At 40.8% G+C, this 23810-nt stretch overlaps 1 protein-coding gene across 1 annotated transcript in view; it reads right to left on the minus strand.

The window, feature by feature from the left end:
* Positions 1-22567, minus strand: part of LOC126150849 (uncharacterized) — a 57282-nt gene extending 34715 nt beyond the window's left edge. The window contains exons 1-2 of the mRNA XM_049915903.1: positions 22535-22567; positions 13911-14138 (exon numbers count right to left, since the gene is read on the minus strand). Coding sequence (XP_049771860.1) covers positions 13911-14138; positions 22535-22567 — 261 coding nt within the window. The remainder of the gene's footprint in view (positions 1-13910; positions 14139-22534) is intronic.
* Positions 22568-23810: the final 1243 nt, after the last annotated feature.

A 23810-nucleotide genomic window follows, 5' to 3' on the forward strand; every position in this document is an offset into this window, starting at 1 on the left:
AGTCCCAAAGGAGATGATGCGGCTACACAAGGAAATAAGGTTGAGAGTGTGCACAGATCTAAAGGAGCATTATGAAAGAGAAGGTGAGCAGTTCCTCAACAAATTTTTAACTTGTGATGAAACTTGGGTTCACTATTATGAGACAGAATTAAAAAGTTAAAGCAATGAGTGGAAGCACTCCAACTCACCTGTGAAGAAAAAATTAAAAAACCAACCATCAGGAGGAAAAGTCTTGTTGGCGGTGTTTTGGGATGCTGAAAGTCCAGCATACAATGAACAGCCAATACTACTCGGATTTGCTTTTAAATGAGGTGAAGCCAGCCATGAGAGAGAGGTGTCGTGGATCTCAGAGGAGAGGTGTGATTTTACAGCAAGATAAAGCACATCCTCATGTTGCTTAACTAACCTGTGAAACCATCAACAAAATGGGCAGAGAAGTACTGCCTCATCCCCCTTATAGTCCTGATTTAGCACCTAGTGATTTCCATTTTTTTAATGCACTGAAGGAGGCATTACTTGGGAAGAGGTTCCAGGACAATGAGGATGTGAAAACGTTTGTGGGAAATTGGTTCAAACATCATGGTAAAGAGTTCTTTACAGCTGGAATAAAAAAGCTTGTAGCCTATAGGAACAATTGCATTAATGTTCAAGAAGATTATGTTGAAAAGTAGAAAAAGTATTGTTTTGTAAAAATAAACGTTTTTTTTCTCCACACCAACTTGTCTCTTTAATTATTGAATGACCCTCATATTTATGCATTAATGTGGTAACTGAGTACTGTAGCTTGGAAGTAAATATGACATAATGGCATATACCCTATCAGCCAAGTTCCGGATTAATTCTATGGTAGCAAGATTTGGTCTCTATAGAAAGTTATCAGAATGTCAGCATCATAGCCTCAATTAGTGATTTGTTGAAAACTGAAAAGAAGACTCATGAGTATCTTAGAACTAAATGTGCACATACAAAAGAAGATGAGAATTGTAGAGATGGTTTTTAAATGTTGAATCTAATCTCCCAGGTTTAACACCCATTGCTGGTCTCTGTTGCCATTCATTAATAAGGAAACTTTGAAGTACAGAGGGCACAGTTTTTTGACACTAGATAGGTCTGTGACAACTGATAAGCAGTTTAACTTAAGACAACTGCACAGAGGTAGTTTGAAGTTCTCACATGCATGTCCTGTGACTACACACAGTTATTTGACCCTGTAAAGTTTGTTGATAAAAACTTTGACCATGAAGCTACAAATCAGAGGGCAGTAACAACTAAAGTCATTTTGATAATAGTTATGGCTAATTATGTGATGTGTCAAGTGTTGTCCTCAAGAAAATTATATGGACCACTGCGAGTATTGTACCAAATAATTTTCGCAAAAAGAAAAATAATGAAACCTCCATGCAATCTCTTCAATGCTATAAGAAGAGGAAATAACAAATACTTTGCCAAAACTTGAAATCAAATATTTGATTTTCATCCATTTATTCTGTATTGCTTATGACTGCCTTCCAAATACAACCACATATTTCCAACGCAAGATGTTTTAACTCTTTGAAGCAATGTGTTATCTGCTCAGTGTGTAGTGTAAAATCAAGAGTAAACGCTGCACAGTGTCTGGGAAATGTTAAGAAACAACAACCTTAATTTTTTGGGCAAAATCTGTCAACATTTTCAGTTATTGCTTAATATGCATTGCTTGTACCTATCAGTAGCATCCAAATAAGCCCATAACAAATGCTATACTCTGTAATGAATGATGCAGTGGACACTGGACTCAGCACTAAGTGTAAAATCAAATTTAAGTGTGGCATTGTCTCCTGAAAAAGATTATAAATAAAACTGTGAATTTTTTGGACACAGTATGACAACATTTCCTTTTATTGACAATGCAGGAAAAGATAGATTGCTACTTACTGTAAAGCTGACATGATGAGTTGCAGATAGGTACAGTTAAAAGATACTTCTACAAAGCTTTTCGCCACAGCATTCATCAGAAAAAGAGAAACACACATTATTCATTCACACAAGCAAGCACACCTCATGCACACACAACTGCCAACTCCGCCAGCTCTGGCCAGACCTGGCGGTCATGTGTGCATGAGGTGTGCTTGCTTGTGTGAATGAATAATATGTGTTTCTCTTTTTCTGCTGAAGGATCTGGCAGAAAGCTTTGTGTAAGTGTGTTTTAACTGTGCCTGTCTACAACTTAAGTGTCATCTTTATGATAAGTAGAAATCTGTCTTTCCTTCACTTTTGATACTCCTACCCCAGTTTCCACTGTTTGATGTTCCTTTCATTGATTAATATGCATTGCTTGCTACACACCATTAATCTCTAGAGGTAATCTAATAAAAATAATGCTTTAGAGGGGCTGGCCAGTACTTATCTCAGCTCAGTACAGCCGATAGATACACACAAAACAAAACCAAAAATTTATGTTCCTAGCTTTCGGAACAAATGTTCCTTCATCAGGGAGGAGAGAGGGGAAAGAAAGGGAAGAAGGGAAAGGAGATTCAGTTACTCACAACCCAGGTTATGAAGCAACAGGGAAAGGAAAATAGGGAGGGTAGCAAGGATGGAGGCATGGTTGTCAGAGGGAAGCCAAAGATATTCTACTGTAAGTACTGTGCCAGCTTCAAACCAAAGAGGATGCATACAGAAGTAAAGAGGTATATAGTATAAAGATAAACACAACTACGCAGGATGAAAAGATGCGTGAATGGCTAAGAGGAAAGGGAAAGAGGAGAAGACTGAAGAGTAAATGGGAGTGAGGTTGTTTAACGTAGGTTCAGTCCAGGGGGATGGCGGGATGAAAGGATGTGTTGGAGTGCAAGTTCCCATCTCCGCAGTTCAGAGGGACTGGTGTTGGGTGGGAGAAGCCAAATGGCACATACGGTGTAGCAGGTTCCTAGGTCCCTAGAATTATGCTGGAGGGCATGCTCCGCTACTGGGTATTGGGCATCTCCTAGGCGGACAGTTCATCTGTGTCCGTTCATGCGCTCAGCCAGTTTAGTTGTTGTCATGCCGATGTAAAAGGCTGTGCAGTGCAGGCATGTCAGTTGATAAATGACATATGTAGTTTCACATGTGGCCCTGCCTTCAATTGTGTACGTTTTACCAGTAGCGGGGCTGGAGTAAGTGGTTGTGGGGGGATGCATGGGGCAGGTTTTGCAGCGGTGTCGGTTACAGGGGTAGGAACCGCTGGGTAGAGAAGGTAGTCTGGGAATATTGTAGGGTTTAACAAGGATGTTACGGAGGTTAGGGGGCCGACGAAAGGAAACTCTGGGTGGTGTGGGGAGAATTTTGTCAAGGGATGATCTCATTTCAGGGGTTGACTTGAGAAAATCATATCCCTGGCGGAGTAATTTGTTGATGTTTTCGAGGCCAGGATAATATTGGGTGACAAGGGGGATGCTTCTGTGTGATCTGGGGGTAGGAACATTGTTGTTGGACGGGGAGGAATCTATTGCTCAAGAGATCTGTTTGTGGACAAGGTCTGCAGGATAGTTGTGGGAGAGGAAAGCACTGGTCAGGTTATTGGTGTAATTGTTGAGGGATTCGTCACTGGAGCAGATACGTTTGCCATGAATACCTAGGCTGTAGGGAAGAGAGCATTTCATGTGGAATGGATGGCAGCTATCAAAGTGAAGGTGAAATTCAGATTCGAAAAGGAGTTGAGGTTATGGAGGAAATTAAGGAGTGTTTCTTCACCATGAGTCCAGACCACAAAGATGTCATCTATAAACCTATACCAGGCCAGGGGAAGCAGCTGTTGGGTCTTCAGGAAAGCCTCCTCCATGCGGCCCATGAAGAGGTTGGCATAGGACGGAGCCATCCTGGTTCCCATGGCCGTTCCCCTGATTTGTTTGTAGGTCTGGCCTTCAAAAGTGAAGTAATTATGGGTGAGGATGAAGTTGGTAAGTGTGATAAGGAACAAGGTTTTTGGAAGATCTTCGGGTGGGTGTTGGGAGAGGTAGTGCTCAAGGGCAGAGAGACCATGGGTATGTGGGATGTTTGTGTAAAGGGATGTAGCATCTATGGTGACAAGAAAGGTTTCAGGTGGGAGAGGAGTGGGAATGGATTTAAGGCGTTCTAGGAAATGGTTTGTGTCTTTGATGTAGGATGGGAGTCTGCGGGTGATAGGTTGGAGGTGCTGGTCTACCAGAGCTGAGATACATTCGGTTGGGGCTTTGAAGCCTGCTACAATGGGACGGCCAGGATGGTTCTCTTTGTGGATTTTGGGTAATAGGTAGAAGGTAGGGGTACGTGGCTCAGGTGGAGTGAGTAATTCTATGGAAGCCGTTGTGAGGCCTTGTGAGGGACCTTGGATTCTTAGGATTTTTTGCAGCTCAGTCAGGATAGAGGGAATGGGATCCTGGGTAACAGCTTTGTAGGTTGAGGTGTCAGAGAGTTGACGCAGTCCTTCTGCCACATACTCCACACGGTCAAGTACGACAGTTGTGGAGCCTTTATCCGCCGGGAGGATGACAATAGAGCGGTCTATTTTCAGCTCCTTAATGGCACGGGATTCAGCTGGGGTGATGTTGGGGGTTGTTGGGATGTTCTTCAAGAAGGACTGGGAGGCAACACTGGATGTGAGGAATTCCTGAAATGTCTGCAAGGGATGGTTTTGGGGGAGGGGAGGAGGATCCCTTTGAGAAGGCAGTCGGAACTGTACTAGACAGGGTTCAACACTGGGTCTAGTATTTGGGGGCTGTGTTTGGGTAGTGAAGTGGTATTTCCAGTTGATGTTCCGGGTGAATGAGAGGAGATCTTTAACCAGGGCAGTGTGGTTGAATTTAGGCGTGGGGCTAAAGGTTAAGCCTTTTGACAGAACAGATGTCTCTGGAGGAGAGAGGGATCTGGATGAGAGGTTTAGGACTGAATTGGGACTGGCTTCTCCCACCCAACACCAGTCCCTCTGAACTGCGGAGATGGGAACTTGCACTCCAACACATCCTTTCATCCCGCCATCCCCCTGGACTGAACCTACGTTAAACAACCTCACTCCCATTTACTCTTCAGTCTTCTCCTCTTTCCCTTTCCTCTTAGCCATTCACGCATCTTTTCATCCTGCGTAGTTGTGTTTATCTTTATACTATATATCTCTTTACTTCTGTATGCATCCTCTTTGGTTTGAAGCTGGCACAGTACTTACAGTAGAATATCTTTGGCTTCCCTCTGACAACCATGCCTCCATCCTTGCTACCCTCCCTATTTTCCTTTCCCTGTTGCTTCATAACCTGGGTTGTGAGTAACTGAATCTCCTTTTCCTTCTTCCCTTTCTTTCCCCTCTCTCCTCCCTGATGAAGGAACATTTGTTCCGAAAGCTAGGAACATAAATTTTCGGTTTTGTTTTGTGTGTATCTATCGGCTGTACTGAGCTGAGATAAGTACTGGCCAGCCCCTCTATCTCTTTGTTAGTATTTGTTTCACATCTCTATATGAGATTTTCCATTAATCATTTAAAAATAATGCTTTCACTCTTTAAATGAATGATGCAGTACATACTGTGCTCAGTGACAAGCATAAAATCAAATGTGTGTAATATACCTTCTCCTGAAAACTGTAAAAAAAAAAACAACTGTAGTTTATCTGCACAGACATAATCTTCCCTTTGAACGCTTAATAAGCATTGCTTACTACATATCACATACTCCCACATCTAGATATACTGAAAAGAAACTAAAAATTTTCTTCAATTTCAAGCTGCAAAATCCAAATCAACTTACTATCAGAGTTTTTATGAATAACTGGCACTCTTAATAATGCCAGTTCTAAGTAATTGATGCATACTGATTCACAAAGAAATTAGCTTTATAAGAAAACAGAAAATATTTTAGTATTCATTGTCTTCCCTTATCTGATTGCATGGATAGTACCTAAAAGCCTGCAGCATATAATCAGTATCTTTTGCAATAACAAACAAAACTGTGTCTCTGTGAAGTAGGTTGTTACTGACCTGTTTGATCACAAACAGCCAATTGCAAATGCAATATGGGTCATTAAGTATAACTTTTCATTATTAAATGAAGTGCAGTGATTTAGGCACTGTACTTGCAATTTCCTTACAGTATTTCATGACTGAGTAATGAGCATCTGCAGGCTTTGTCCTGCAGTAGTTTACATGGACCACTAAGCATTATGTCACGAAGTTGCTGGCTGCACTTGTATTCTCGGAGGTGTCACAGTAACATGGTGATGTGGAGGGCAATTGTTTCAGTTTTGCTGTAACATAGTGATGTATGGTGGGTAGTGTGTTACAATTTAGGTGTAACATGGTAGTGTATAGGGTGATGTGTCACATAATCTCTAGTATGTAACAGTGTAAGTTAGGCATTACCAGCAGAATATGACAAACGTTTTCCACTGCAAGAAATTTTTTTGCCCTAGCATGGAGTCACTACATCGTTTGGCTGACATTAAAAAATAGTTAAAAAATGATAGTTAAAAGCATAGCAACCCTCATTTATTACCAGCATGAAAGTGTGTTATGTTACTTTTGTTCAAAATGCTATTTCATGTCATGTAGTTTACACTGCATTACAGTCTTTGTCAAGTGCAGTTGAACCTCTAAGTTAGATCATTAGTGCCAATGTGTGAGATATCTACATTTTTTTTACTGTTATAGAATAATAAGTTACAACAGCAGTGCCATGTGTGTTTCATACTGTTATACAATAAAGCTGTGTGTGTTTTGATAAATACTACAACCAATTTCATTTTGATGCAAATATCGAATTTTTGTTTCTGATCAGAGGTACTTAGTCATGCTTGCATATCATGGCAAGTGACCCGCATGTATTTTTATTTTGTACTTGTAACTTTTATGTACTTCGATAAATATTTTTTTATGCAAAGATTGATTTTTTGAGAGGTCGAACTTTCCTGTGTGTGGAAGCTTGTCATTCACTGTCTTGCCTTTCAAAGTCATGCTTGCATATTACGGAAATATGCAGTTTTATTGATATAATGCTTCAAAGATCTCATCAGAATGGACCATTTCTAGTACACTTTGCTGTGTTATGGTGTCAGAAAATGTGACATGATTGGATAAATATGCTACCAGAGATAAGTTCAAGATCAAAAATAAAATTACTACTCACTCAACAATGTTAATTTTACTTGTCTTCTTCTCCCCCTAAAGTGGTGCTTGGTTAGTTTGTTTTTCTAACATAGTGTCATTTAGGCATAAGACGAAGTGTCAGCTATTACGGCAACATGTTATTTTGGCTACATGTGTTTTTCACTGTTATGGAACAATTTAAATGAGGAAATATCATTGCAACACATAGTTTGAGAGCCCACAGTCACGTTTTAGGTCTTACATTTAAGTTACACTACAACTGCACTGCTCCAGTAGCTGACACATCATTGTAGTTGACATGCGAGATATATAACAACAGTACAGACAATTTAGGTTGGGTAATAACATTGAAATAACCATTGTGTGCGTGATCAAGTAGGGCGGGAGGAGGGGCAAACCGGGGTATCCGCCCCGGGTGGCAATTTCACGGGGCGCCAATTTCGTATTCTTGAAGATAAACACTTGGTTTCACAAAGAGCCTAGCATCCAGCCCATGTTGGTCTATTGATTATCCATATTATTTTGAAACGCATCTTTGTTGATTTTTGAACACATTCTAAGTTGATTTCTGAACGAATGGTAAGGTGATTTTTTAATGCAAGTATAGCGCACGTGACGTCTCTCCGTCTCCCCGTCGCATCTAGAAATTGAGATCTTTCCCAGAGACAAAAGAGGACGGCCCTATAAGAGCTGAGCCGAAAAAATCCGAACAGCTGAATGCCAATCGCTATTTGTTTATGTGGTTGGTTGGGTGTGCGAGTGATTAGCATTATTATAATTATTAACCAAATTCATCGATTCAGACTACCAGAGTGGAAACAAACGGCTAGCAGGAATAAGATACAATGTAAAAAAGATAATGTGTTATCTTCCAGGTGTACCCAAGAAAATGAAGTATTGACAGAAAATTTTTGCCAGACACTACACTGCTAAGGACCAGCCGTATAGCCCCTAGTTAGCAGATGCTTAAATTCTATGCTCGGAATAGCGCGGAAAACGCATTCTACGAACACTTAATAACGCCTAACTGAAGAATAAACGCGGGAACACTAAACCAGTGACTCTGGTATGGTTAGTGAAGTTAACCGGAGAATAAGTTTTGATAATGGCAGAAACAATTACAGAATTAGTGATGACAAGATTGATTGTTAGAATGAGGAAACAGGGACATCACCCAAACTATGTGGGAGAATATGACGATTCCATACTTATACAAAAATTTTGTGCTACTACTTCTCGATCTCATGCTTGAGAAATTGGAACGTATGAATGAAATGTGAAACTATTTCATAACATAAAACTTTTTGCTTATAGTAGGCATAATAGGCATTTGATACAGGTACGTCATGAATTAAATTCTGTCGTGTTATTTATTTAAGTGAGGCAGATAAAAATGATAGGCGTGTGTTACAACTGCTGCAATATTAGAAAGAACTATTGCGTCTTAGCTAACAGTGACAAAATAGACGTAATCAAATCGAGAAACTACTTCATTTTTTACCACACCAGCCTTGGGTACTATTCGAATTAACACTTTTTTCAGTATTAAACAATGACAGTTTCATTTTTCATGTTTGACGAACGTCGATGAAGTAATAGATTCTTTCGCGGAAAGGAAAGCAGGCCGTGTAGAGCTGTAGCAGGATTAGAGAGAAAAAATGCTGGAACCTAAGGATTGAAAAAATGTCTATTGTCCTGCATATCTCTTGTCTTTACTGGTTTTATGTTTCCTATACTTAATTTAATGTCACACAAAAGAGACAGTTATTAGCTAATAGGCAATAAAGACTGCACATTTTCTGAAGAGTTTTCATTCTGCCCAGTATAATTTTTTTAGGTGGGTAGGACGTCAAATTGGCAGACTGAGAGCAGAAGAGGCACCACAGGACATTTTAATTTCCACTGTTCTGAATATAGATTTGATGGCTTCCACTGCAAAATATTCACGTTTGAATACTACAGAGCGGAACACAGTGACCTGCGATGGAAGAATGCTGTGTGAAGAAGCGTGGCACTGTTCTTTGACACACTCAAAGACTCAAAAACATTTCCTCGAGCATATATGATTTATATATCAATCGCTTCAGAACGATGTGCGCTACAAAACGAATATATTTTTTAAAAATCGATTTTTTTAAATTTTTGGCGTCCTATCGCAAACGTTGTTGGAAAGGGGGTGGGCTGCCACTATCAAGATTTTGCCCCGGTTCGGAAATATCGTAGATCGGGGGCTGTGTGAGATTACGTATTTTTGATAAATTAATAATACAGACATTTTAGATGTGGAAGTACTGTACGTTGTACCAGTATTGTCAATATATTTGTATATTTTTGATAAATAATTCAGGTTGTTCGAATAATTTTGAGCAATGTCAGTTCAGTAGACTTAATGGATTCCAGTCTCGGAAATTTGAGGGTTGTCCTTAGAGCCGAAGAATGTGTTGGAATGCCTATGAAAATATACCCCTATCGTCCTTCAGGTCTCCCTCCACACACTGGGACAAATGGCAGCAGCAATCAACTTGTCGATAACATCTGCCGTCTGATATTACCCACTGTGGGGCATGAGAAGGTGATTCTTATACATCTTCGTTTATTTTCTAACGATTCTGGTATCAGAATAGCTATTTCACTATACCACTTTGGGTTTTCAACAGACTGCAATACGATTGTCTAGTCTGACAGTATCAAGAGTTTTTGCAACTTTGCATGACGACCAAATGTGAGAGCCTCTCCAATCGCTATCACTTCAGCGGTAAAAATTGAACAATATGGGTGCAGGTGAAACTGACTGATATGTTTCTACTTAAGAATAACAAATGATGATCCTACAGCTGAAGCCTCTTGATTTTGAGAGCCATGTGCCCATGAACGTAGTGCAACCAATAAAAATTAATGTAAACACTGAACTGATTGTACCGAAAGAACTTTTCATAAATTTGTAATAGTGAGTATCGACGTTTTCCAATATCTGAATGGAATTCCAGAAGCGACTATGTAGATATCTGAATCCAGTCGTCGACGGCACTCACAGAGTCTAACGCTGTCACTAGTAGGAGGCAAAGACACCACATTCGCAACGTAGATCTTATGACTGAAATACTGTCTCTCATTTGTCGTAGGTTACTGATTAATCTGCAATCAGTCTGCCAACTCCTGGGAAAAATTAATTTTCTAGCCCAAGTACTGACGCCTAACAAACGGCAGAGGTTCAAAAGCTCCTGTTAAAAAGGGATACGTCAGAATTGAATGCATTGCTCAGAGGCATATCTGCAGGCACCGAAATTCTACCATGTCAAGTTTAGCAGTATATGTAAACTAAAGGAGGAGGGGGGGGGGGATGGCAGATAGGAAAGGAAAGGCAAAGGAAGCGATTATTGATGTTAGCTACATCGGGACATTACGCGCAATCAGCGGTGATGAATGAAAACATGTACCGGATCGAGATTCGAACCCAGTACCTCCTGCTTACTAGGCAGATGGGTTATCCACTGCGCCATCTGGGACACAGTGTTATTGCAACTGCACGGACAATCTCGGCATATCTCATGACCAGCCCACATTTCCACCGAGCGCCACCTATCTGCAGTCGCTATCCATTTCCTCCGTGCTCGCTACTCTGAGATTCCCACAGGAGGTCGGACATACTTATGCATCCACACTGAAGAAAGTGGATCCATTGCCCATCTACCAAACCAATGATATGAATGTGTGGTGTCTATTCTTTCGGACATGACTAACAGAACAGACACCACGCGGAACCTGCATCTGTGATACGCTACATGTAAACTGAAGGTGGCGGGGGGAGAAAGGAAAGGAAAGGGAAGAGAATACTGGTATCAGCCGCATCGGGACATTACACGGAATCAGCAGTAATGAGTGAAAACGTTCACCGGACTGGGATCCTAATCCGGCATCTCCTGCTTACTAGACAGGTGCGTTAATCATTGCGCCATCTGATACACAGTGCTACTGCAGCTGCACGGACTATCTCTGCACGCCTTACCCACATTCCCATCTGTTCACAGTCCCTGTCCATTTCCTCCATGCTCGCTAGTCTGAGATTCCTGCAGGAGGGCAGATGTACTTGTGCATCCGCAATGAAGAACGTGGATCCATTGGCCATCTACGCAACTGAGTTATATGAATGCATGGTGTCTGTTCTTTTGAACGTGTCCGAAAGAACAGACTCCACACATTCATATAAAAGTTTGGCAGCATTTTGAAGTAATAGGTAACCATAACCAAAGACTGAGCAGATGAAGCCCTTGTACATTATCAAGAGAAAATAACAATCTTCATCCCATCATGTTCCAGCGACAGATCTCATTGCGCTAACGTTTTTCGTTTTCTTGATTGTATGGCATATGTGTTCATCCCGTGTTGAGTACTTAAGCATTTGTCTGATACCATACCTAAAAATTTCGATTTAGTTACCAGCGAGGAATATAGTTACATCACTAAAATCCTTGAACTGGTTGATCGGCCGCAGGTCATACAGAATTGGCGTACAATCACAAGGTCGACCAGTTGGCGAAGAAGGTCAATGTTTCTCGCCACTGTCTACCATCCTCTGTTTTCATGTTATATGTGGTGTCACCGCCAGACACCACACTTGCTAGGTGGTAGCTTTAAATCGGCCGCGGTCCATTAATACATGTCGGACCCGCGTGTCGCCACTGTCAGTAATTGCAGACCGAACGCCACCACACGGCATGTCTAGAGAGACGTACTAGGACTCGTCCCAGTTGTACGACGACTTTGCTAGCGACTACACTGACGAATCCTTTCTCTCATTTGCCGAGAGATAGTTAGAATAGCCTTCAGCTAAGTCCATGGCTACGACCTAGCAAGGCGCCATTAACCATTTCTAGAGAGAGTCTCACTTGTATCATCAAGAATGCTGTATACAAATGATGGATTAAAGTTAAGTATTCCAGCAGCTACGTACTTTTCTTTATAGCATTCATTACGTATCCTGTTTCAGACCTAACGCCAGCCGGCGTGTGTAAACGCGTGCCTTTCGGTTACCCGTCACTGTGGACTGGCTGTCTTGTCAGTCCACAACATTATAAACAGCCTATAGAAACTGCTCGAGGGCGGATGGGCAGAGGAATTGCGGCTTTCAGTCTGTCATAAAGGTAAATAATTTACTGTCATCTAAACTTCCCCAGGTTTTGAATGTTTCAGACGAGCAGCGCGCTAACTACCACCTTGATACGAATGCATACCAACCACTTATATTGGATAGGCGTTAGGGACTATCGTATCTGCGACTGTCACAAGAAAGAAGAAAATGTAAATCACTAGCCCTTTTCTTATACTTTCGCCGAAGCATAGGAAAGCCGTTTAGTGTGCAACCTCATCTGAGTGAAGGTGCCCCTACCAACAAGTGCTCCTTTCTTTTGCGTCATGAAGATCTTCAGGTATATAACCCCTTTTTTATTTTGTACGAGATGATAACGTGTATATAAACTTGCTGTACTGTCTGTACTCGCATAAACACTCTTTAATCTGCAGATGTTTGCTTCCCAACCGCTATTGAGGTTTTTTTTTCATTGTTTCGTCTACAGTTGACATGTCAGTATTCCTTAGCTATAGGGAATCCGTGTGAACATATTAAAACAGTCTTCAATGTTTGTTCGTGTTATTTAGATCGCAGTTTCTCTGTTGCTGTAAGCAGTAGGGTTCAATATACCCAAGCCAAATTAATAGCGTCAATTTTTTTGACTCTTACACTCTGTGCCAGAAGCGTAATCCTGTGAATCTCTGTTGGCCAAAACCTGCGTACTTCTCAAAGTGACACCGTCTCAGTTCGCACAAAAGAGGCCTCATGTTTCGAGGAATTCAGAGGCTATGCTAATTGTAGGGTGGAAAAGGGGGAGGGGGGGGGAGAACTCTAGCCGTGGTGAAAGCAACAATCTGAGGAAGGCACTATGGCAGAAAAGAAAGCAGATCAGAAGACTTCTAGTAAGTAACTCCAACATTCGACCGACTTGGCTACTTGTTGGTAAACCATACGTAGAACTCCTGTTGCTCAAGATTGTGATGAAGTCTATCAGGGCTACAGTTCCAGGTTCACTGTCTGGAATAGTAGTAGGACACAAATAGTCCTTCTTCCCCTGCAACCGTCGACCCCTAGCACCCGACCCATAGCTATCAACCTGCAATTATGGAACCCACACCTACTGACCTACTCCTATCGTCTACAGAAAACGAGAAGAGACGATCATAATCACCTTTTCTCAACGCCCTCCAGGACGTCAAATCTTCCCCACTGCAGTCCACGCAGTTAAGTGAAGACTATTCGAAATCTCCCAAGAAACACCAAACTGTTTAACCTTTTCAGCCACTCATCACTGTGTTCACAGTGTGATCATCGTTCACCTCAGTGAATCTTCATTAGCTCTACCTCTCTCCTCCCATTTCAAATAGTTACATCTCTCAGTTAATACTTACATCATAATGTTAAAAAGTGCTCTTTCAGTGGTCGTTAGACTCGCTCGTTAAAATCTGCCAGTGTTCTTGAGCAACGGAATCACCTACCGATGGTTCTCTACTATAGAAACGTAATGTATACTTTATATATGCGGGCAAGGGAGGTATCACCTGCTTACGAGTGCAGCAGTCGTGTCTTGCTTGGAAATCAATCAAATACCTGCCATCCCTCTAAACGAGAGGAACATTCCGCTTATGGAATTGTATTTTCTGACATCACACTTAAAGTGACTTAAAATCACTAACAAAATTCAAATCCAGACTGTACAGTTTATAGCTATGGAGATTTTCATGCAGACATGGTAACAATGTGTTAGACGCTCACCTCATCGGCCGACTTCGGTGCTGACACGCTGCTGGGAGATGCTTCCGTAACTGGCGACGGCTTAGGAGTGATGTGTGCCTCTGGTTCTTCTTTTGGCTTCTGCTTCACGACAGGCACCATGTAACTCAGCCACGGGTCCATTGGAGATGGTTCTGGCTCCTTGTCGGGCGCCCACGACGGATTGTCTGTTAGCAGCTTCTCGCCGGGGTCCAGTTTTATGAAGTATATCTGAAGCCGAAAAAAGAAATCTAACTAGCCACGCGCTTTTGGTCACACTCGTTTCGATAGTGCACACCTCTACAAAACAATTTTTTAAAATGTAGAGTCATCTTCTTTTGCCATGCATAAATGTTGTTGCAGAGTCAGCCCCGGAAATATCAAGATTTCTCTTATTAATACACTGAGGAGCCAAAGAGACTGGTACACCTGCCTAATATTGTGGATGGTTCCGTGAGCACGCAGAAGTGCCGCAACACGACGTGGCATGGACTCCACTAATGTCTGAGATAGTGCTGGAGGGAACTGATATCATGAAACCTGCAGGGCTGTCCATAAATCCGTAAGAGTACGACGGGGTGGAGATCTCTTCTGAACAGCTCGTTGCAAGGCATCCCAGACCTGCTCAATAATGTTCATGTCTGGGGCGTTTGGTGGCCAGCGGAAGTGTTTAAACTCAGAACAATGTTCCTGGGGCCACTCTGGACGTGTGGGGTGTCGCATTGTCCTGCTGGAATTATCCAAGTCCGCCGGAATGGCCATGGATTGATGCAGGTGATCAGACAGGATGCTTACGTATGTGTCACCTTTCAGAGTGATAGCTAGAGGTCTCAGGGGTCCCATATCATTAAAACTGCACACGCCCCACGAGCCTATACCAACTTGAACAGTCTCCTGCTGACATGCAGGGTCCATGGATTCATGAGGTTGTCTCCATATCCGTACACGTCCATCCATTCGATACAATTTGAAACGAGACTCGTCCGATCAGGCAACACAGTCATCAACAGTCCAGTGTCGGTGTTGACGGGCTCAATACTATTGAACCTTCAGTCCACTGTGTTAACGCGAACATTAGTTTTTTAATTTTTTTTTTTGCACCTTTACTTACAGTTGCATGTTATATTATTCAGGGCTATATACACTGATAAGTGTACACATTTTACTTAAAACTCATTTATACTGTTAGCACAGTGCAGAAGTCTTACTCTTCATATATTTTGTAGTTCATCTACTTTGATTAATTAGGTTAACTTAATGTTGTACACGTGAAAAATGCTTACAAATACAAACATAAGTCTACCATCAATATCATGTGAGCTGTGAGTAACTGTCACTGGTAGAAAAGACTACATTATGCGACAAATTGCACATATTTAACACAAAAGTATAAAAATAGAAATCTGCAAATAAGTAATCCACTGGCATGCTGTAGGTGACAGAAATTAAGGAAATCAAGACGAATTCTTTGGTGACGTTCTATACTTAAAAACTTACAGATATGAGTGCCATTTATGAATTTGGAGCTGCTCAGATATTACTGAAAATACTTTCGTTTAAAACTTGGTTTGCTAGTTGTTTTTCAGAAGCTGTGAAACGAATTCACTGGTACTTACACTGGCGACTTTGAGAAATGCCTTATGAGCGCAATGTACAGTGAAATCGATGACCTGTCTCTCAAGATACTTTTCGTAACAAATATTGAAAAGACTTTCAAATATTTCTTCTCGAATCTGAAGAATCGTAATATCACGTGTTTCGTCATTAATGATTTTTTCCCTGAAAAAAAAAGATGTTTGCATTGAAAATGAACATAGAATAAGATTTTACACTAAATTAGTAATATTCCATGGATCCCAGGGTGAGTAGTCCCTGGCATGTGGAAAGAAGTAAAGCTACACATTTAATTTAAGTTCATAACTATGAAATGATATTATGTGTGACATTACTATATTACAGTGTTCCTCGCAATTATAAATAAACCTAAAACATTAAATTTTAGACTTAAGTGAAGATACTGTTCAGTGGATTATAAGGGGTTGCCCAATAGAAATTTCCTTAATTCAGCCTTAAAAGTGCTATGGTAGGCTACTGAATACATGTTTTCTCATGTATCTGACTCGGTTTCTGTACTGACATTAGATCCTTCAAGTCTTCGTAGAGGTTGTTTTTGGTCAAGGTGTGATATTTATGTTTTTTGCTATTTAAAAAAAAAACAGAATTATTAATACTATCAAAGGACATCAATAAATACATAATTTTAAAGCAGTTGTCAATATAACCATTTTTAACACATGATTTTCTAGAATTAACACCAGACATAATTCTTATAACATGTTACTGTATTCTGAAAATGTGCAGAATATACTAGTTTCTCCATTTGCCTACAGCTGTAATCTTGTTCGTTGCAAACACAGCTGAACCAAGATGTTTCTTTAATTCGAAATGGTTCAAATGGCTCTGAGCACTATGGGACCTAACTTCTGAGGTCATCAGTCCCCTAGAACTTAGAACTACTTAAACCTAACTAACCTAAGGACATCACACACACCCATGTCCGATTCGAACCTGCGACTGTAGCGGTCGCGCGGTTCCAGACTGTAGCGCCCAGAACCGCTCGGCCACTCTGGCCGGCCCCTTTAATTCTAGACAATGGGTATTCCAATACTGAGACTCTGGCCTACCTGTAGTCGCAAAAACATTATACTTTCAACTTCTTGTATTTCGTGGCTTTTATAGCTAATGGAGTTCTTTGAGAAGTACTGAACTGTACATACTTAGTCTTGTCAAAATTCCATGATAATCCATTTGTCTTCAACCATTCATTGATGTTTCAGATATAAATCAGTAACAGGACTAGTACTAATTTTTATTCACATAATTGTATAATCTGCAAAAAGTACAAAATTTGCATCTTCAGAAAATGTAAGTGGAAGATAGTTATGTACGAAAGTAGTGATCAGAGGTTTGCGTTCCTTTCACTTCCACAATGACAAATCTCATAACTTGTTATTATCACCTAGTCTTTTTTTTACCTATGACAATAACCAGACACAACTCTTAATTAAAGGATCTGAGGTGTTGCTACCAAAATATAGAGTAAAATATGTTTTTCTATATTTTCTATATGAACCATGGACCTTGCCGCTGGTGGGGAGGCTTGCGTGCCTCAGCGATACAGATGGCCGTACCGTAGGTGCAACCACAACGGAGGGGTATCTGTTGAGAGGCCAGACAAACATGTGGTTCCTGAAGAGGGGCAGCAGCCTTTTCAGTAGTTGCAGGGGCAACAGTCTGGATGATTGACTGATCCGGCCTTGTAACATTAACCAAAACGGCCTTGCTGTGCTGGTACTGCGAACGGCTGAAAGCAAGGGGAAACTACAGCCGTAATTTTTCCCGAGGACATGCAGCTCTACTGTATGATTAAATGATGATGGCGTCCTCTTGGATAAAATATTCCGGAGGTAAAATAGTCCCCCATTCGGATCTCCGGGCGGGGACTACTCAGGAGGACGTCGTTATCAGGAGAAAGAAAACTGGCGTTCTACGGATCGGAGCGTGGAATGTCAGATCCCTTAATCGGGCAGGTAGGTTAGAAAATTTAAAAAGGGAAATGGATAGGTTAAAGTTAGATATAGTGGGAATTAGTGAAGTTCGGTGGCAGGAGGAACAAGACTTTTGGTCAGGTGACTACAGGGTTATAAATACAAAATCAAATAGGGGTAATGCAGGAGTAGGTTTAATAATGAATAAAAAAATAGGAGTGCGGGTTAGCTACTACAAACAGCATAGTGAACGCATTATTGTGGCCAAGATAGACACAAAGCCCATGCCTACTACAGTAGTACAAGTTTATATGCCAACTACCTCTGCAGATGATGAAGAAATAGATGAAATGTATGACGAGATAAAAGAAATTATTCAGGTAGTGATAGGAGACGAAAATTTAATAGTGATGGGTGACTGGAATTCGTCAGTAGGAAAAGGGAGAGATGGAAACATAGTAGGTGAATATGGATTGGGGGGAAGGAATGAAAGAGGAAGCCGCCTTGTAGAATTTTGCACAGAGCATAACTTAATCATAGCCAACACTTGGTTCAAGAATCATAAAAGAAGGTTGTATACCTGGAAGAATCCTGGAGATACTAGTAGGTATCAGATAGATTATATAATGGTAAGACAGAGATTTAGGAACCAGGTTTTAAATTGTAAGACATTTCCTGGGGCAGATGTGGATTCTGACCACAATCTATTGGTTATGAACTGCAGATTGAAACTGAAGAAACTGCAAAAAGATGGGAATTTAAGGAGATGGGACCTGGATAAACTGAAAGAACCAGAGGTTGTAGAGAGTTTCAGGGAGAGCATAAGGGAACAATTGACAGGAATGGGGGAAAGAAATACAGTAGAAGAAGAATGGGTAGCTCTGAGGGATGAAGTAGTGAAGGCAGCAGAGGATCAAGTAGGTAAAAAGACGAGGGCTAATAGAAATCCTTGGGTAACAGAAGAAATATTGAATTTAATTGATGAAAGGAGAAAATACAAAAATGCAATAAATGAAGCAGGCAAAAAGGAATACAGACGTCTCAAAAATGATATCGACAGGAAGTGCAAAATGGCTAAGCAGGGATGGCTAGAGGACAAATGTAAGGATGTAGAGGCTTGTCTCACTAGCGGTAAGATAGATACTGCCTACAGGAAAATTAAAGAGACCTTTGGAGAGAAGAGAACCACTTGTATGAATATCAAGAGCTCAGATGGCAACCCAGTTCTAAGCAAAGAAGGGAAGGCAGAAAGGTGGAAGGAGTATATAGAGGGTTTATGCAAGGGCGATGTACTTGAGGACAATATTATGGAAATGGAAGAGGATGTAGATGAAGACGAAATGGGAGATAAGATACTGCGTGAAGAGTTTGACAGAGCACTGAAAGACCTGAGTCGAAACAAGGCCCCGGGAGTAGACAACATTCCATTTGAACTACTGATGGCCTCGGGAGAGCCAGTCATGACAAAACTCTACCATCTGGTGAGCACGATGTATGAGACAGGCGAAATACCCTCAGACTTTAAGAAGAATATAATAATTCCAATCCCAAAGAAAGCAGGTGTTGACAGATGTGAAAATTACCGAACTATCAGTTTAATAAGTCACAGCTGCAAAATACTAACGCGAATTCTTTACAGACGAATGGAAAAACTGGTAGAAGCCGACCTCGGGGAAGATCAGTTTGGATTCCGTAGAAATGTTGGAACACGTGAGGCAATACTGACCTTACGACTTATCTTAGAAGAAAGATTAAGAAAAGGCAAACCTACGTTTCTAGCATTTGTAGACTTAGAGAAAGCTTTTGACAATGTTAACTGGAATACTCTCTTTCAAATTCTGAAGGTGGCAGGGGTAAAATACAGGGAACGAAAGGCTATTTACAATTTGTACAGAAAGCAGATGGCAGTTATAAGAGTCGAGGAGCATGAAAGGGAAGCAGTGGTTGGGAAAGGAGTAAGACAGGGTTGTAGCCTCTCCCCGATGTTATTCAATCTGTATATTGAGCAAGCAGTAAAGGAAACAAAAGAAAAATTCGGAGTAGGTATTAAAATTCATGGAGAAGAAGTAAAAACTTTGAGGTTCGCCGATGACATTGTAATTCTGTCAGAGACAGCAAAGGACTTGGAAGAGCAGTTGAACGGAATGGACAGTGTCTTGGAAGGAGGATATAAGATGAACATCAACAAAAGCAAAACGATGATAATGGAATGTAGTCAAATTAAGTCGGGTGATGCTGAGGGAATTAGATTAGGAAATGAGACACTTAAAGTAGTAAAGGAGTTTTGCTATTTAGGGAGTAAAATAACCGATGATGGTCGAAGTAGAGAGGATATAAAATGTAGACTGGCAATGGCAAGGAAAGCGTTTCTCAAGAAGAGGAATTTGTTAACATCGAGTATAGATTTAAGTGTCAGGAAGTCGTTTCTGAAAGTATTTGTATGGAGTGTAGCCATGTATGGAAGTGAAACATGGACGATAACTAGTTTGGACAAGAAGAGAATAGAAGCTTTCGAAATGTGGTGCTACAGAAGAATGCTGAAGATAAGGTGGGTAGATCACGTAACTAATGAAGAGGTATTGAATAGGATTGGGGAGAAGAGAAGTTTGTGGCACAACTTGACTAGAAGAAGGGATCGGTTGGTAGGACATGTTTTGAGGCATCAAGGAATCACAAATTTAGCATTGGAGGGCAGTGTGGAGGGTAAAAATCGTAGAGGGAGACCAAGAGATGAATACACTAAGCAGATTCAGAAGGATGTAGGTTGCAGTAGATACTGGGAGATGAAGAAGCTTGCACAGGATAGAGTAGCATGGAGAGCTGTATCAAACCAGTCTCAGGACTGAAGACCACAACAACAACAACAACAACAACATATTGTCATACAGAATTTAAATTATCAAGAAAGGTTTCAAATATTTTCCACATGAATGTAAATAATAGGTCAACATTTTTAGAACTGTTAATATGAAGAGATGTTTTCCTACATGTTCATGTGTATCAGATTTTCAAACAGGTGACAGCTGGTCAATGGCTGCACCTTAAATGCCAGTTAGTGCCATGTAGCAGAGGGTTGGATGTGGCTTCTGCCGAGTACAACACTTATAGGCTCCTAGAACGCTCAGAAAGCTGAGACTGTGTGTATCATATCAACCTCCACATGATTTTCACGTTCTGCTGCTTACAATAACTCTCTATTATGCTTTGAAACATCATTAATCGACGTTAAATAGTGCTTTGATGGTGTTAAAAATACTTTTTCTTCTGGCATTGGCAGTTCTATCCACTGTACTAAAAGCATACTAAATTTGTAAATGTTTCAAAGAGCGCACTAGAATACACTAACGTAAGTTTCACCACTTTGCAAGAATTTTATGAATTATTAGATGAAATAAGAGGAACATTCTGAGCCTGATGCAAGAGAGCTTGTTCTCATGAGACAGCCACTTGGTGTAATATGCTGGCATGGCATTTCTCCATGGCACCCACATTACCAACATTGACTTGTCAGTCAATAACCAGCTAGTTACTGAAACCAGGGACAATATATGCAGCCACACCACAACAAACCCACTTTGGCATGTGTAAATATATGCCATCCAAATAGGCTCATCATCAAATTAATATGTCATCGAGTCAGCATCTGTAGGTTGGTTTCCACTATGCGATCGCTACCATTTCACCATCATCTTCAAAGGAATGCCTGAGGGTCCAACTGCAGCAGCGGTGGACCACAGGTCAGACGGCAGCCCTCAGCAGTAGGGCAGTCTCGGTAAGAGAACCAGACCATTAATAATCAATTATAACCTGTTTAATCCGATGATAACACAGGTTAAGGTCACACTTGACCTTGAGAGGGGTATCTTGTTACACATGAGGCAACTAGGCAAGTTATATTCGTCACCCCCTTTCCTCCCCTCAGACGTGACCACATACCCTCCTCCCTCCCCTCCCATCCCCCTTACCCCTCGAGCAGTAAGTGTGAAGCTCCCACTCCCACTCCTCACCCTTTATGACTAGAGGAAATATGTGGGATGTGTTTCCGAGGTGCATATATCATAGTGAAAGAAACATGATAAGGCATCAGGGATCACCCACCACATCAAGGCAGACTAAGAAGGCATGTGAGTACAATTAACTATTTCCTCTCATAATTAATTTCTGTTTACAATTTTAGGTATTTTTTTTGCAGTTGTACCAATTTTCCCTATACCTACATCTCCATCCTACTATACATGTACATACGATGTTAAGTGATTATCTCGGTGTATTATTTAACAAATTAAATTACATTATATCTCAAGTTGAAGAATATTCAAAATCCATTTTTAACAACAAATACTCTCTTGGTGAGACATCAAATGTTAAACAAATCACACCAATATTCTGTATTAAACGAGTTCTGAAGTGTGTTGTTATCAAAAAATGCACTCTTGCAAAGTCTTTAAGTATTAAATAAATACCATAACACTGCATTTATACAAATATATGCCAAATATAAGTCATCCCTGCGTTACTGGCGTGTGTGTGTGTTTGTGTGTGTGTGTGACATTATAGTGTATGTTTTAAAATGAATGTATTTTCGAATCAGCATAATTTCTGTAATATAATGACAACATGAAATACTCTACTATATCTCTGTGAATAGTAGCAAAACATATGACATAAAACACTTTTTGACAATACAGTGTGTATAAATTAATGATGTCATAGCAAATTATGAACACCCATCGCTATTTTACTGATGTCCTTCCGCTTTCCAAGACAGTCAACCAAACACAAGGAGATGTGGTATATATGATAATTAACACAGTATAATATACTAACAAATAACACACTGCTACAAATACACATCAAGAGTATGAGAAACTCACTCATGTACTGTTGTGTGGTGTCACTATAAAGTTGCTGTAAGTTAAGTAGACCACTATAGCATATAAATAGACCTGTAACGTAGTGACAGAAAAAGTCCAAGCATGTACACACATTGCTCAGTATCACGCTTTATTTAAAACAAACTAATAAAAATATGTGGGATCATTTCACTGCTCACATGCTGTCACACAGACAACCACATACTCCAGAGGCAAACACTACCACCGCTGCCACCATCGCTGGCAGTGATCACTGCTGCTATGAGCCAAACACAAGTATATATCTGTGTGCAAAGCAATAATCCACACTGCTGCGGCTGCCACCAACCCTGAGGCATGAATGACATACCTCTGCCCACCCATCTCCCCATCATATGTTGAGAAAGTAGAGAAATTCGCTTTATTTATTTAAAGCAAATACACCCCAGCTTGTACCTTCTTCAAGCACGCTGATGAATGGTCACATACCGCACCAGCTCTTAATTGCTGTCATGGGTGGCTGAGGATAAATACTTCCACATTAAGAAACACTTTGTCAGATCTCTACCACCCAAAAGAATCCTCCCCTCCGTATCCTCTCCTCCATCCCTCTCTATTTGACTCAAAAAGAGTCAGGATCTCCATCCACCCCTCCCACTTTTATTAATAGAATAAATGCATCGACAGCTTCCATATTCTCTTGCAGGATAGCTTCTGTGAAGTTTTGAAGGTAGGAGACGAGGTACTGGCAGAAGCAAAGCTGTGAGGACGGGGCGTGAGTCGTGCTTGGGTAGCTCAGATGGTAGAGCACTTGCCTGTGAAACGCAAAGGTCCCGAGTTCAAGTCTGGGTCCGACACACAGTTTTAATTTGTCAGTAAGTTTCATATCGCCGCACACTCCGCTGCAGAGTGAAAATCTCATTCTCAATCTTCTTTGTTCACCACAGAGAGAATATCATTATGGAACACCAGCAGCAGCAGGCCCTATTGTACAATTGCTATAATTTAATGAAGTCACAACGTTTTCTGTAAGCACTAGAAAGCATGACTCACAACTAGTATTCGATAATACGTATGAGATGCTGGAATGATGAATAAATTACACATTGCATTATTTAGTAAGAAATTCCCACTTGATAAGTACTAAGTCTACAAAATTACTGTGTGACATGCCTAGAAGATTCCTAAATAACGATGGAAAAATCCGACTGTGTACCTCACAACACATTGCTAAATGAAAACTTCAAGGATTTATTGTCACAAGAATTTAAAAAATGACATCACAGTATGCTAAACCAATAATGTCACTGTAAGACCTATCATAACATACTTGAAAATAAGAACCGAAAATCTGTAGTATATATGTATATGTCCCTAGCACCCAAATCAGGCTGAGCAAGGACTACAACACAACAAAGAAACAAATTCTATATACCAAGTCATCGACTCTACCCAGCCACAGGGCCCTCTACAGAGCGTACCACTGTATGATAAATGTGAAA

This window comes from Schistocerca cancellata, chromosome 2, assembly GCF_023864275.1.
Source record: "Schistocerca cancellata isolate TAMUIC-IGC-003103 chromosome 2, iqSchCanc2.1, whole genome shotgun sequence".
Lineage (NCBI taxonomy): Eukaryota > Metazoa > Arthropoda > Insecta > Orthoptera > Acrididae > Schistocerca > Schistocerca cancellata.